We start from the raw sequence: 12,550 nt of genomic DNA on the forward strand, positions 1-12,550 counted from the left end.
ATTTATTAGATATCATAATTAACTACAATTCGAAAAAAGAAAAAATACAAATACCAGATGATTTTGAATTTGATTTTTTTGTATTTTTTTCCTTTTTTTCATTTAATTTTTTTTATTTGAAATATCTATTAAATTTCAACGATCATCAACAAACATTTGAAGTTTACCAATTACACATGATTAAGACAAAAAAAAAGAAAAAAAGAAAAACCAATATGGTATTAAACAGTACCAAAGTAATAAATTTTATTATTAATAAATTTTATTATTATTTTTAAATAACATTACGATTGGTTGTTGGATATGTCCGTATCACTTGTAGAGGCTATTATCTGGCTGGGAAAAGTCCTTAATTATGTGTCCACCTTGTAGACAATGAGTGATGTTTCCATTGATTTTAACTCGATAATTACCCCTTTCGAAATTATTCTACTTTTAGCTAATTTTTCTTATGCAACCAAAATCACGATAGGAACCACACTTAACATTAATAGTTCATATCGCAGCCTTATTATTATTATTATTATTGTTGTTATTGTTATTATTAGTATTTATTATTTATTATTGTTTATATTATTATTATTTTGTTTTTGCACCAATCATTTTTTTCTCTTTTTCTATATAGTGAATTTGAAGAAAAGGAAAAGTCAAAAATGAATGGGGACAAAAAAGTGTATATTCTGTGAACATGTCCAAAACGAGGCAGATATGTTAAAAGAAGACGATAACGATATGCTGTGTCAATGGATGGATGAGATCCACTGACAAATAGACCGTTGATCAATCCGTGTACGTGGCGTGGACGGTGATCCAGAACGCGGTTTCAAATTTCCACAATATAATAGTAAAGCTATAATAAACTTAATATACTTTCGGATTCACATGCACCATTCACTATTTTCTATGTACGCTTATTATACTCGGCGTCACCAGTTTTTGACCCTTATTTTATTTTTTACATTTTTTATTTTTTATTTTTTTATCTGTGGGGTACAGTTTTGACCTTTGAAATAGGATCTGGATCACCTTGGTTTTTTAAATATTATCTTTTTGAAGCATGTTTCATTTGTCATAACTTTATTGGTGTTCGCAAATATATTTAAAAGTTTATCGATGTGTAATTTAGGATATTTTAAATTTTATACGTAAATCAAAACTATTTCCATTGATTGCAAATATGATTTCCATTAATTATGCTGGTTAAGTCCTGAAATATTGATTTGGAGGAAAGAAGTTGGCACGAGTTTAGATCATGATATTTAGTCAAGGAAATTGGAGTTAAATTATGGTACATTTTAGATCCTTTGGTTGAATCTTAAATTATAATTTTTTAAAGTGCATTATTTCCACAATTTATTTTAAAAAACATAGGCTACCATGTGGTATGTCATTAAAATAAATTAATAATCTCAAGTTGGGTTGTTTTCAGTATTCTTTTTTAAATGCTTATTTTTAATAATTGGCATTTTTTTTTAATCATCATATAATTTACAAAAATAAAAAAATAAAAATCTGAGAACACATTTGATATATAAAGTGAAAATTGCTTTCATACCGAAATGATTAAAAACGCAGTTGGCATTATATTTTTCAGGGGGAAAAAAAAAACAGAGTAGTACATAAAAAAACAATGCGCCATTTACACACAATAGAAAGTAACGTTATTGCGAATTGACGACATATATCTAAAAAGCTGTTTTTTATTTTTTTGAAAAAAAGAAATAAATCAATCTAGAATCGATGTATGCCGTTTAAAAAGGAAAAAAAAAAATAATAATAAAACAGCAAAAAATTAAAAGGCAAATTGTCACGATTGATTGAGAATTAAAGCATGGGATCATGATTGCTCCGCAAAAGAAAATTGAAGAGAAAAAAAAAAAAAAAAAAAAGGAAAATCCAATATTAATATTCACTAACTTCACGGAGGAGCCTTTAGTAAACTCTTTTCGCGGATCTTTTTTATTTTTCACTTTCCCCTTGGTATCTGGTTTTCATATGGAGAAAGTTTAGGTGTGCAGTATATACTCTATATATATATATATATATATATATCTATATTGATATACAGAGCAAAGACCGGATCAGATCCTCAGTATCCTCCTCTCTTGCTCTGTTTCTGCTACCCTTTCAGATTTCTCTCGCTGTAACCCAAAAGTTAGTTCTGTTCACTCCTTCTATGTCTCTCAGTCTCAGTTCGATCACTTATCTTTTAAAGTTACGAAAAACCCATTTCTGGGTCTCTTTATTTGTGTGATCTGATCAGTTCCTTCTATAATTTTCCCTACTCTGTATGCTCCATTTTTTTTTTTTTTTTTGGGTTTTTTGAGGTTGGACGAGAAGTGGGTAGTGCTTATTTTGTATATCTCTTGGTGTGTAGGTAAGGAATGGCGCAGATTTTGCTACACGGAACGCTTCATGCCACGATCTATGAGGTTGATAAGCTGCACGGTGAAGGTGGCCATTTCTTCCGCAAGGTATACTATACACTTTATGATTTCCGTTCTTATCCATTTGTTTGTCTATCTTATTTGGATCCAAATTGGTTATCAGATTATGTTGATTTGAGTTTTTTCTGCAATTTTGCTTTTCCCTTTTCCCCTAAAATTGAGTTTGTAAATATTTTGATCAAGATCTGTGGAATGCTAATGTAAGATTTGTTTGGGACAAGAAAATGCCATCATTCGTTTATTGTGATCCTAATGAAAGTCAAATGTACTTTTAAATGATAAATGAACAGTTGGGAACTGTTGATTCTTTCCATCACGTATATCCGAGATGAAAGATTACAAGGCATGGTTAAGAATTCAATTAACAGTAAACTAAAATATCAGACGATTCATCTTTTAAACTAGCAGTGTTAAGCACTCTCGAAGTATATAGCTTTGTTTCGATCATTTCCTGCCTTGTTTTCTGATCCTTCTAAGCAATTCAATCATGCATCATATTTAACTGCTAAACAAAACTGTGTGATAGTTTCTTCATATTGTGTCTTGCATAACCTGCTAATTCTCGTCACGTGTGTAATTTTGGCAGTTTTGTTAGCTATCTATGCAATTTCTATTTCTTTGCTTTCTCCTTTGACATGCTATTCAACAAGAGTGCTATGCTTGCCAACTGATAACATCTTATGGGCTTATGTCTCCATCTTTGGTCTAAAAGTTTATTTGTAAACTCGGACCATCTTCTGTTACTAATTATCAGCATTGTCCTAATATGTTATTTGTCGATGGGTTCCATAAAATTGCACTATGTGGATGTTAATTTGCTTTGACATTGACATCCACTGATTGTAAGATATATAATATTATGAACTTCTTGTTTCTATCATTTCATTTTTTCCCGTAAACGTTTTTACCTCCATTTGTGTTAAGAGAAGCAAAGGCTCAAAGCGTAATTCAATATTATTATTATATTCCGGTGGATCATGAATGTTAATAATCTCAGGAAGAGAAATGGGTGTTTTTGTTTTTATTATATTCCCTTGCACTCTAGTGTCTCCTTGCCTTAATTATTTATCTTCTCAATTCTCATTTATGCTTAAGCTTTATCTGGATCATAGAGGCTGGTAAGAATCTTTCCTGAAAAGGAATTTAAGATTTGAATGCTGTGTATCTTTTATCCTCCTACTTTACCCTTATAGAAAGCTGCCTCTGTCTTGACCCTTTACTCTCTTCCACCTCTTCTTTTAGCAAAGCAATTTCTGTTGTGCTGCTCTTATTGGTTGAGATGTATAGTCTTCCCCTGATCGTTTATGCTTATCAGTGCACAGCATAATTGCATAACGGTTTTATTTGTTTAATTTGTGAATGTTTATTGTCTAATACCTAATAAAATGTTGTACTCATCGAAGGTTGTTTAATTATGTTTGTTGTGTCATACCTAATAAAATCTTGTACTCATTGAAGGTTGTTTCCCTGGATGTTTGTATTATTTATACTTGCGGGAATGTGTGCAGAGAACTCCAAAGTTCCATATAATACTTCCTATTTGTTTGCTTATGTCTTATGGAAAATAATGAGTTTTTTCTTATGTTCATTTGGGTACATTAAATTTCATCTTTGTTGCCTTGCAAAATTAGTTCAGTTCAGAGATGGTTTTCCTTGCTCTAGGAGAGCAGTATTAGTAGATCTTATTAGATTAGAAACTTCAAAGCATCAATATAGTACTTATTTTTTCCTTCGTATATCTAATTCATGAAATTTCATCTTGTAGCTTGTGGAAAACATTGAGGAGACTGTTGGTCTTGGAAAGGGAGTTACCAAACTTTATGCAACTATTGATCTGGAAAAGGCTAGAGTTGGAAGGACCAGAATAATAGAAAAAGAAGCCTCCCACCCCAGGTGGTATGAGTCTTTTCATATTTACTGTGCTCATCTGGCTTCAAATGTTATATTCACCATCAAAGATGACAACCCGATCGGAGCTACTTTGATTGGAAGAGCATATATACCGGTTGAAGAACTCTTGGATGAGGAAGAAGTGGATAGATGGCTTGAGATCTTGGATGAAGACAAAAAACCCATTCGTGGAGGTTCTAAGATCCATGTGAAGCTACAATACTTTGATGTGACAAAAGACCGCAATTGGGGACGAGGTGTAAGAAGTCCTAAATATCCTGGTGTTCCATACACATTTTTCTCACAGAGGCAAGGATGCAAGGTTTCTCTTTACCAGGATGCTCATGTCCCAGATAAATTTGTTCCTAGAATCCCTCTTGCTGGAGGCAAGAATTATGAGCCTCACAGATGTTGGGAAGATATATTTGATGCAATTACTAATGCTAAGCACTTGATCTACATTACTGGCTGGTCTGTTTATACTGAAATTTCTCTGGTAAGGGACTCCAGGAGGCCAAAGCCTGGTGGAGACATCACTATTGGTGAGCTGCTTAAGAAGAAAGCAAGTGAAGGTGTTAGGGTTCTAATGCTTGTTTGGGATGACAGAACCTCTATTGAAATATTAAAAAAGGATGGATTGATGGCCACCCATGATGAAGAAACTGAAAACTATTTCCGGGACTCTGATGTGCATTGTGTTCTATGCCCCCGTAATCCTGATGACGGTGGAAGCATTATTCAGGATTTACAAGTCTCTACTATGTTCACTCATCATCAGAAGATTGTTGTGGTGGATAGTGAATTGCCTAGTGGAGGTTCACAGCAAAGGAGAATTGTAAGTTTTGTTGGCGGTATCGATCTATGTGATGGGAGATATGACACGGCCTTTCACTCACTTTTCAGGACATTGGACACTGTACACCATGATGATTTCCACCAACCGAACTTTGCTGGGGCATCAATCACGAAAGGTGGTCCCAGAGAACCTTGGCATGACATTCACTCTCGGCTAGAAGGTCCCATTGCTTGGGATGTCTTATTTAATTTTGAGCAGAGGTGGAGAAAGCAAGGTGGTAAGGATCTACTTGTTAAGCTGAGAGAGCTTGATGATGTCTTTATTCCCCCATCGCCTGTTATGTTCCCGGATGACCATGAGACATGGAATGTTCAGTTGTTCAGATCCATTGATGGAGGAGCTGCTTTTGGCTTCCCTGAGACACCTGAAGATGCAGCTAGAGCTGGGCTTGTTAGTGGGAAGGATAACATCATTGATCGAAGCATTCAGGATGCTTATATCAATGCTATTCGACGTGCAAAAAATTTCATTTATATTGAAAATCAATATTTCCTAGGAAGCTCTTATGCATGGAGTAGGGAAGGTATTACACCTGAGGACATTGGTGCTTTGCATGTGATTCCAAAGGAACTTTCACTTAAGATTGTCAGTAAGATTGAAGCAGGGGAGAGATTTACTGTTTATGTTGTCGTTCCAATGTGGCCTGAGGGAATCCCAGAGAGTGGATCAGTTCAGGCAATATTAGATTGGCAGAGGAGGACTTTGGAGATGATGTACAAGGATATTATTCAGGCTCTTAGAGCTAAGGGTATCGAGGATGATCCTCGGAACTATCTGACATTTTTCTGCCTTGGAAACAGGGAAGTAAAGAAGCCTGGAGAATATGAGCCTTCAGAAAAACCAGAGGAAGATTCTGATTATATCAGAGCCCAGCAAGCTCGGCGCTTCATGATATATGTTCATACCAAGATGATGATTGGTAAGTGCATCACCAGAATTTCCAGTAACTTCATTTTTTAACCTATCTAGGTTTTGAATTTGTGTTTCAGTATAGATTTATTGGTTATTGGATAATCTATAAGAGGACAAGGGCACGACTAGTTCAAACTTGAATAAGTTTGTTCTCTTATTTGGTTTTGTGTTAATCTTCTTGCTAATCTAAATTCGTATATTTTTACATTGCCAAATTCGTATATTTTTACATTGCCATGTAATTGAGTTAACCTATTATTATATTTTGTAGTTGATGATGAATACATAATTATCGGGTCAGCCAACATCAATCAGCGATCAATGGACGGTGCCAGGGACTCTGAGATAGCCATGGGAGCTTACCAACCTTATCATTTGTCAGCCAGGGAACCAGCACGTGGACAGATCCATGGGTTCCGTTTGTCACTGTGGTATGAGCACCTTGGTATGCTTGACGAATCATTCCTACAGCCAGAAAGTGAGCATTGTGTGAGGAAGGTGAATCAGATCGCTGACAAGTATTGGGATCTATATTCAAGTGAGTCACTGGAAAGTGACCTTCCCGGTCACTTGCTTCGATATCCTATTGGGATTGCCAGCGAAGGAGAAATTACTCCACTGCCAGGATTCGATTGTTTCCCTGACACAAAGGCTCATGTCCTGGGTACCAAGTCCGACTACATGCCTCCAATCCTTACTACTTAGTTTGGTCTTTCCTACTTCTTTTTTTTTCTCCATGTAGTGGTCTTTTATGTGTTATCTTTCTCTTGCTTTTACAGTACTCTTTATGTAGTTACTCTATATGGTAGTAGGATAATAATGCTGCTGGTGTCATAACCTGCTTGCATGTGTATTTGGTTTTGTGAGAGGATGTCCGTAACAGGTATCTCGTGGTCTGGTAATTGCAGTGTTGTATTTGGTGCTGACTGATATGAACTTATGGGTTGTGTTGATTTGGTCTCTCTATGTTTATTTCTCTGTTATTTTGAATTACTCTGTCCTCCTAGTCTGTGTAGATTGCGATGCTTCTATTTAGAGAATTTAGAGGCAACCGTTCAAACTGTTTTGGTGACTTGGAGCATCTAAATGTTTTTCAGGTAAAAATGGCTGCTTTTTAACATATTGCTTAGATAAACCAATTTGATAATAGATTTTTTCTTTTATTTGGGGACCCCAGGTACTGTGACACGAATTTAAGGTGGGAAAGCAGCTTCCCATGGTCCCAAATGTAGTTAGTTCATGTAATATCTTCTAAGATCAAGAATTAATATTTTACAATTTAAAAAGAGAAAAAAAAAAATTAGAAAGAAAACCAAAAAAGAAGAAGGAAAGTTCCACTTTGAAAAGAAAATTGGAAGTCGGGATCATCTTTTTCTATTTTGTTAGGTTGGACAAACGTCAAGGTCTCTAATTTATTGCAGCGTAAACCAGAACCAAACAACAATCACCGCGCACGTGTCACGAGACACGTGGCAGGTCTAATCGCAATGATTGCGTTCTGTTTGATGAAGACACGTGTCTTGAGCGTAAAATACGAATGCGCCCCTACCATTCGAGTTTGGAACGTGAAGTGGAGTGGACACGTGGTGGTCGGCATTTTTGTTTCGAAGTGGATCTTTAAATTCTAGAAGCAAATCATCTGCTACTGAAACTGATTTTTCAACCTCCGTTTAACTTTTTCTAACATAAAAATAAAAAAAAAATAAAAAGACATAAAGTTACAGCCAAAGCTACAAATCTGCTTTTTCCAACTCTATTGCCATATTCAAATTCTGTCCCACCGAGATAATTACATAAAGGAAAAATATTATACTTTCAACTTAAAAAACGAAAAAGGAAGAAAAATAATTTTTTTTTTATTTTATAAAAAAGTGAGTAAAATATGAATTTTGATAGATTCATTGCAATGTAAATGTTTAATTTTAAAATTATATCATTCAAAATATTTAAACGAAATTTTAAATGGAAGCAAAAAGGAATAGTTTTATTTATTTTGTTATAAATTAAGTAAATATCGATTCATCCAAGTGGTTTTCGAACATGTTCATTATATAACACGCTTATTTATGCTTATTTTCAATTAATAAAAATCAATTGTAATCATATTTTAAAACAAAGATTTAACTTTCTTAGAAATAAAATTGAGCAGCATTGCTATATCCTTCCTTCGTTAAGAGTTACCGAGAAAGGGAAGAGTAAAATTGTTGCAATTCAAATTATTATTATTATTATTATTATTATTGTAAATGAACGGGAGATGCAGTGCCATTGGTTGCGTATGGAAGCTTATAAAGCATAACTTTTTCACGATAAAAGCTAATTTATTTGACTTTGATGTTGATTTAGTAAAAATGTAATACTAGTCAAATTCAATGAATCTGTAGATTTTATATGGTTCTAAATTTCCAGCTATGAACTCTAGTCATTCACACTTGGTGAGACAACAACAAAATAGAGCAAGGCTACATCATTATCTAGCCAATCAAATTATTAGTAATATATGTATACTTTTTTGATTAGTTAATATATTAATATAATTTAAATATAGAAAATTAAAATTTTAAAAAATAAATATAATAAGATAGAAATCAATAAGACAATAACATATATGTACATTTGATAAGTAATTTAGTAAATTAAATAATAGATCTTGTTCAATTATTTTGTTTATTGTCAAAATAATTTTATCACACTAAAAAAAACAGACAATTATTAAAAAAAACCATCCATCTATCTCAATATTCTATCCAAATGAGATGATAAGAAAAAAATAAAGACTACCAAATCAATTTGAAAGGTTTGTGAATTTTTTTTAAAAGTAAAATTTTCTTTAAAAAATTTGAAAAAAAAAACTTAATAAAATAGATCTAATTGATTAATGGCTACAAATATTCTTTTATATGTTCTTTTATATGTTGTTATTGAAAAATAATTTTAAAATAAACTATATATATATATATATATATATATATATATATATATATATATATATATATATATATATATATATATATATGTGTGTGCGCGCGCTATTCAAATTTATACTATATTTAATACTATTTAAGTTACAATCACACTGAAATGCTGTTATTCCCACAAAGTAAGACTTCTTTTTTAAATTTTGTATTTTGGTTTTGGTCATCCACAAAGTAAGACTTAGAAGGACCAAAATCAAAGAATTTAAGGAAAGGTTTACCTGCTAAATAATACCCATTAAGGAGGGATTACCATTTCCCCAAATTTGTTTATTATATAAAAACGCAACAAAAGCAACAAGAACCATAGAAGTCAACCCCACAAATTCCCTAATGTGGCAATATATGATTGGCTTAGAAGATAACACACTTCATAAGTTCTCACACGTTATCCGAACTAAAAATTTGACCATTCCGTTTCTCCATGAGTCCATTTAAGACTGCAACTAAAGTTGACCGCTTGTTTAACACGGAGCCCTCTCTTTTTCTCCAACTCTTGCTCTTCTTAAAACTAAAAACAAAAACGAAACAAAAAGCCAAATCCAACAAAAACCCACATCGAAATCGAAAACCAATACATCTTTCCCATTTCAAAAAGTAAAAGAGAAATCCAGATGCTCACGCATATTAAATTAATTTAAACCCCCTGCCTGGCTCACATTTTCCTTTATATTATATAATATTATTCTCTTTTCCATTTCGCATTTCCTAAACCAAATTTCGTTCTCTCATAATCATCATTCTACAGATCCCAGCCCAACCCAACCCACCATTTTATATATATATGTATACGAAATTAGTCCTGTGCACAAGTCGTATTGTATTTGTACAGTGTTTTTAAACATAATTTCAAATTGTCCTCCTTTAATTCTTTTCTTTTTTTTGGTCCCTCTGGCTTTAGTGCTTGCCCCACCTCCATGTCTTCGGTGTTGAGCTCACAAGGTTTGGTACTAGCAACAGCTATGGCTGTTTCAAGTACGGTTCTTTTTCTTGCTTTTTCTCGGCACAAGACTACTTTCCTACCAACCCAATTTTCTGGGACTGGGAGTTACAACGATTCCCAGCAACCCAAGAAACATGTTCTACGTTCTTGTTTGTGTTCAGGTAAAAATGGGTTCCTTTTTATATCCTTGATCTTATAATTAAAGAAAATCGAGTAGTACTTTGGGGTGTTATATATATATATGTGTGTGTGTGTGTGTGTGTGTTTATAACCTTAATTAATTTGTCGTTGTGGTAATTTCTGGTAATTAGGTGACAGTAGAAAAAAGAAGCAAAGGAAGAAAAAGAAAGTGCAATTCGCAGAGAATGTGAAGGAACCGAGTGGGAATGGAGAAGAATTCAAGAAGCAGCACAAGAAGACAAGCAAAAGTGAAAAAAGCAGTAATTCCAGAAACCAAATGTCAGGGATCCGAGGAATGCCTGCCAATCGGATTGCTCTGTACAATGGTATTCTCAGAGATCGTGTGCATAGGATGGAATGCTCCTACTGATCATTCTGGACTTTCTTTTCCTTTCTTTTCTTTTCTGGTTTTTAGCTGACCACAACAAAAATCTTTCTTTTCTGTGGTTGTAAATACTTTTAACCTTTTTGTACAATTTTAGGGGGCTTAATTTTTTAAAGGAAAAAAAAAAAGTATTTCTTTCTGTTTCATTAGTTTCATAGGTATTACAACATCATATATATATATATATATATAGTTTTGAACATTCTCAGTTAATATATCAAAATAAAATTTTACATTTCAAAATCACGCATTATTTTTTTTTATTTGTTTGTATTTAGACTCATTTATATTTTCCACGTGAATCTTATTTATTTGTTTATTTGTTGAACGTGAATCTAATTTATTTGTTAATATGTAAAATTCCATCGCATCATCAAATATTATTTAGCTTTTCAAACATTTTTATGATTTTATTTATGTTAGATTGTATTTCTTATAGAATTTTTTTTTTTCGTCCATAAAATTCTGGTTAAAAGCAATAACAACGAAAACGTAAATTGCTCGGAATGTTCTAGTCATCCAACAAATTGGAGAAGTCAATTCTTCAAACTTTACATAGGTCGAATTTGAATAATTATAAAATTAATTGAAATTTAATATATTTGAAAAAGTGATGATTTTTCTTTATTTAAGATGGTAAAGTGTGGAGCAAGAGGATTGGACTTTCACTACTTTTCCATTTATAAAAATGTTATTTTAAAAAATAATTTTAATAGTTTTTTAAAATATAATTTTTTTTTAATTTATTATATAATATTAAATTTAACTACTATTTAAGCTTTGATTTTTTTTTATAATTTACCAAATAATAAATAGTAAAATTAATTTACAAAAAATCAAAGTTTTAAAAATTAAATTTTAAAATCAATTTCCTTTTGAACTATAAAAACTTTTCAAATAGCACTTAGATTATAATAAGTGCTTTTCCGTTACCATGAGTAAGATGGGACTTATTTGGAATGACGAAATCTCTTATCTGTTTGCAAATAATTTAGTGAAATTGGCAGTTAAATTCATAAAAAAAGAAGAAGGGATAAATCATAAAATAGTTACAAAAACCAAAATCCAAGTGGGCATGAAAATGGAGTTTGGCTTTGCATGCCTAGTTGGTCATAACTACCGCTGTATAATTGAACATGGGCAACAAGTTGATATTAAAAATATGAACCAAAACAATGTATTGGACCACCACAAATGCATTTTCAATTGATTTTGAGTATTTAAGAGGCAACCATGCTTGGAACCAGAGACTTGAGGCCCCTCAATCATTAAATAAGAAGAGTTGTATAAAGGATGTCCAAAGCAGCACAACTAATCTGACCTAACCGGTCATCTCCAATGGACAATAACATTTCATTTTCCTCTTTTTTATTTATTTTGGTTTTTATTTTTTTTTGGAGGTGGGTTAGATATTTTTAAAATAAAAACACGAACCCTTCTTCTTCTCCTCCCCCCTCCCCCCCCCCCCCCCCCCTAAAATTAATATAGATACAGGTGGCTTATTATTCAAAGGACCCGTTGAGGGAGAGAACAGAAATAGCTGAACACGTACATACGTCAAAGCCTGTAAGGGCCACGGAGAGAAGAAAAAAAAAAAAAAACAAAAAAAACAAACATTGCAATCAATAAGCGATAGCATTAACAATATTCTAACATCATCGAGTATTAATCATTCAAAAAGTAATTTATTATCTTTTAAGCAAGCAATTTAGTATTTTCAAAACTAAAGTAATTCGTTGGTGATTTTCTTTTGGCTTGTTGTTTTCCTTGTAGACTTATATATGTTCAGTGATCATTTCTCTATCTATTTTTTTGTTTAATTTGAGAATTTTATTAGAGTGTTGAAATGCAATGGATCGGAATAATCATTATACAAAGCAATAATAATATTGCTCCTTCTCATGATTGAGGCAGATTAAAAAAGAAAAATATATATGGATGGTAAAGTTTCTCCAAAATCCA

The 12,550-nt window shown here is 32.5% G+C and overlaps 2 protein-coding genes across 4 annotated transcripts; both read left to right on the forward strand.

Annotated features, from left to right (window-relative positions):
* Positions 1-1,985: 1,985 nt before the first annotated feature.
* Positions 1,986-7,058, forward strand: LOC107407656 (phospholipase D alpha 1). 3 transcript variants are annotated; one of them, XM_016014976.4, is made up of 4 exons: positions 1,986-2,214; positions 2,378-2,474; positions 4,213-6,112; positions 6,377-7,058. In XM_016014976.4, the coding sequence occupies exons 2-4, from the start codon at positions 2,385-2,387 to the stop codon at positions 6,808-6,810; spliced, it is 2,424 nt and encodes an 807-aa protein (XP_015870462.1). In that variant the 5' UTR covers positions 1,986-2,214; positions 2,378-2,384; the 3' UTR covers positions 6,811-7,058. The 3 variants fall into 3 exon arrangements, with proteins under 3 accessions (XP_015870462.1, XP_015870452.1, XP_015870457.1); XM_016014966.4 differs by having other exon boundaries at positions 1,987-2,154; XM_016014971.4 differs by having other exon boundaries at positions 2,150-2,288.
* A 2,545-nt stretch (positions 7,059-9,603) lies between these two features.
* LOC107407483 (uncharacterized) lies at positions 9,604-10,831 on the forward strand. The gene is made up of 2 exons (XM_016014771.4): positions 9,604-10,184; positions 10,335-10,831. The coding sequence occupies exons 1-2, from the start codon at positions 9,998-10,000 to the stop codon at positions 10,571-10,573; spliced, it is 426 nt and encodes a 141-aa protein (XP_015870257.1). The 5' UTR covers positions 9,604-9,997; the 3' UTR covers positions 10,574-10,831.
* The last annotated feature ends 1,719 nt before the right edge of the window (positions 10,832-12,550 follow it).

Source organism: Ziziphus jujuba, chromosome 1, assembly GCF_031755915.1.
Source record: "Ziziphus jujuba cultivar Dongzao chromosome 1, ASM3175591v1".
Lineage (NCBI taxonomy): Eukaryota > Viridiplantae > Streptophyta > Magnoliopsida > Rosales > Rhamnaceae > Ziziphus > Ziziphus jujuba.

What these genes read in the sequence shown, in the direction of transcription:
- LOC107407656 (XM_016014976.4), top strand. Translation starts at nt 2,385, where the DNA reads ATGGCGCAGATTTTGCTACACGGAACGCTTCATGCCACGATCTATGAG. An exon ending in GTGGCCATTTCTTCCGCAAG is followed by an intron (nt 2,475 to 4,212) that starts GTATACTATACA and finishes TTCATCTTGTAG; the next exon opens with CTTGTGGAAAACATTGAGGA. An exon ending in TCATACCAAGATGATGATTG is followed by an intron (nt 6,113 to 6,376) that starts GTAAGTGCATCA and finishes TATATTTTGTAG; the next exon opens with TTGATGATGAATACATAATT.
- LOC107407483 (XM_016014771.4), top strand. Translation starts at nt 9,998, where the DNA reads ATGTCTTCGGTGTTGAGCTCACAAGGTTTGGTACTAGCAACAGCTATG. An exon ending in ACGTTCTTGTTTGTGTTCAG is followed by an intron (nt 10,185 to 10,334) that starts GTAAAAATGGGT and finishes TCTGGTAATTAG; the next exon opens with GTGACAGTAGAAAAAAGAAG.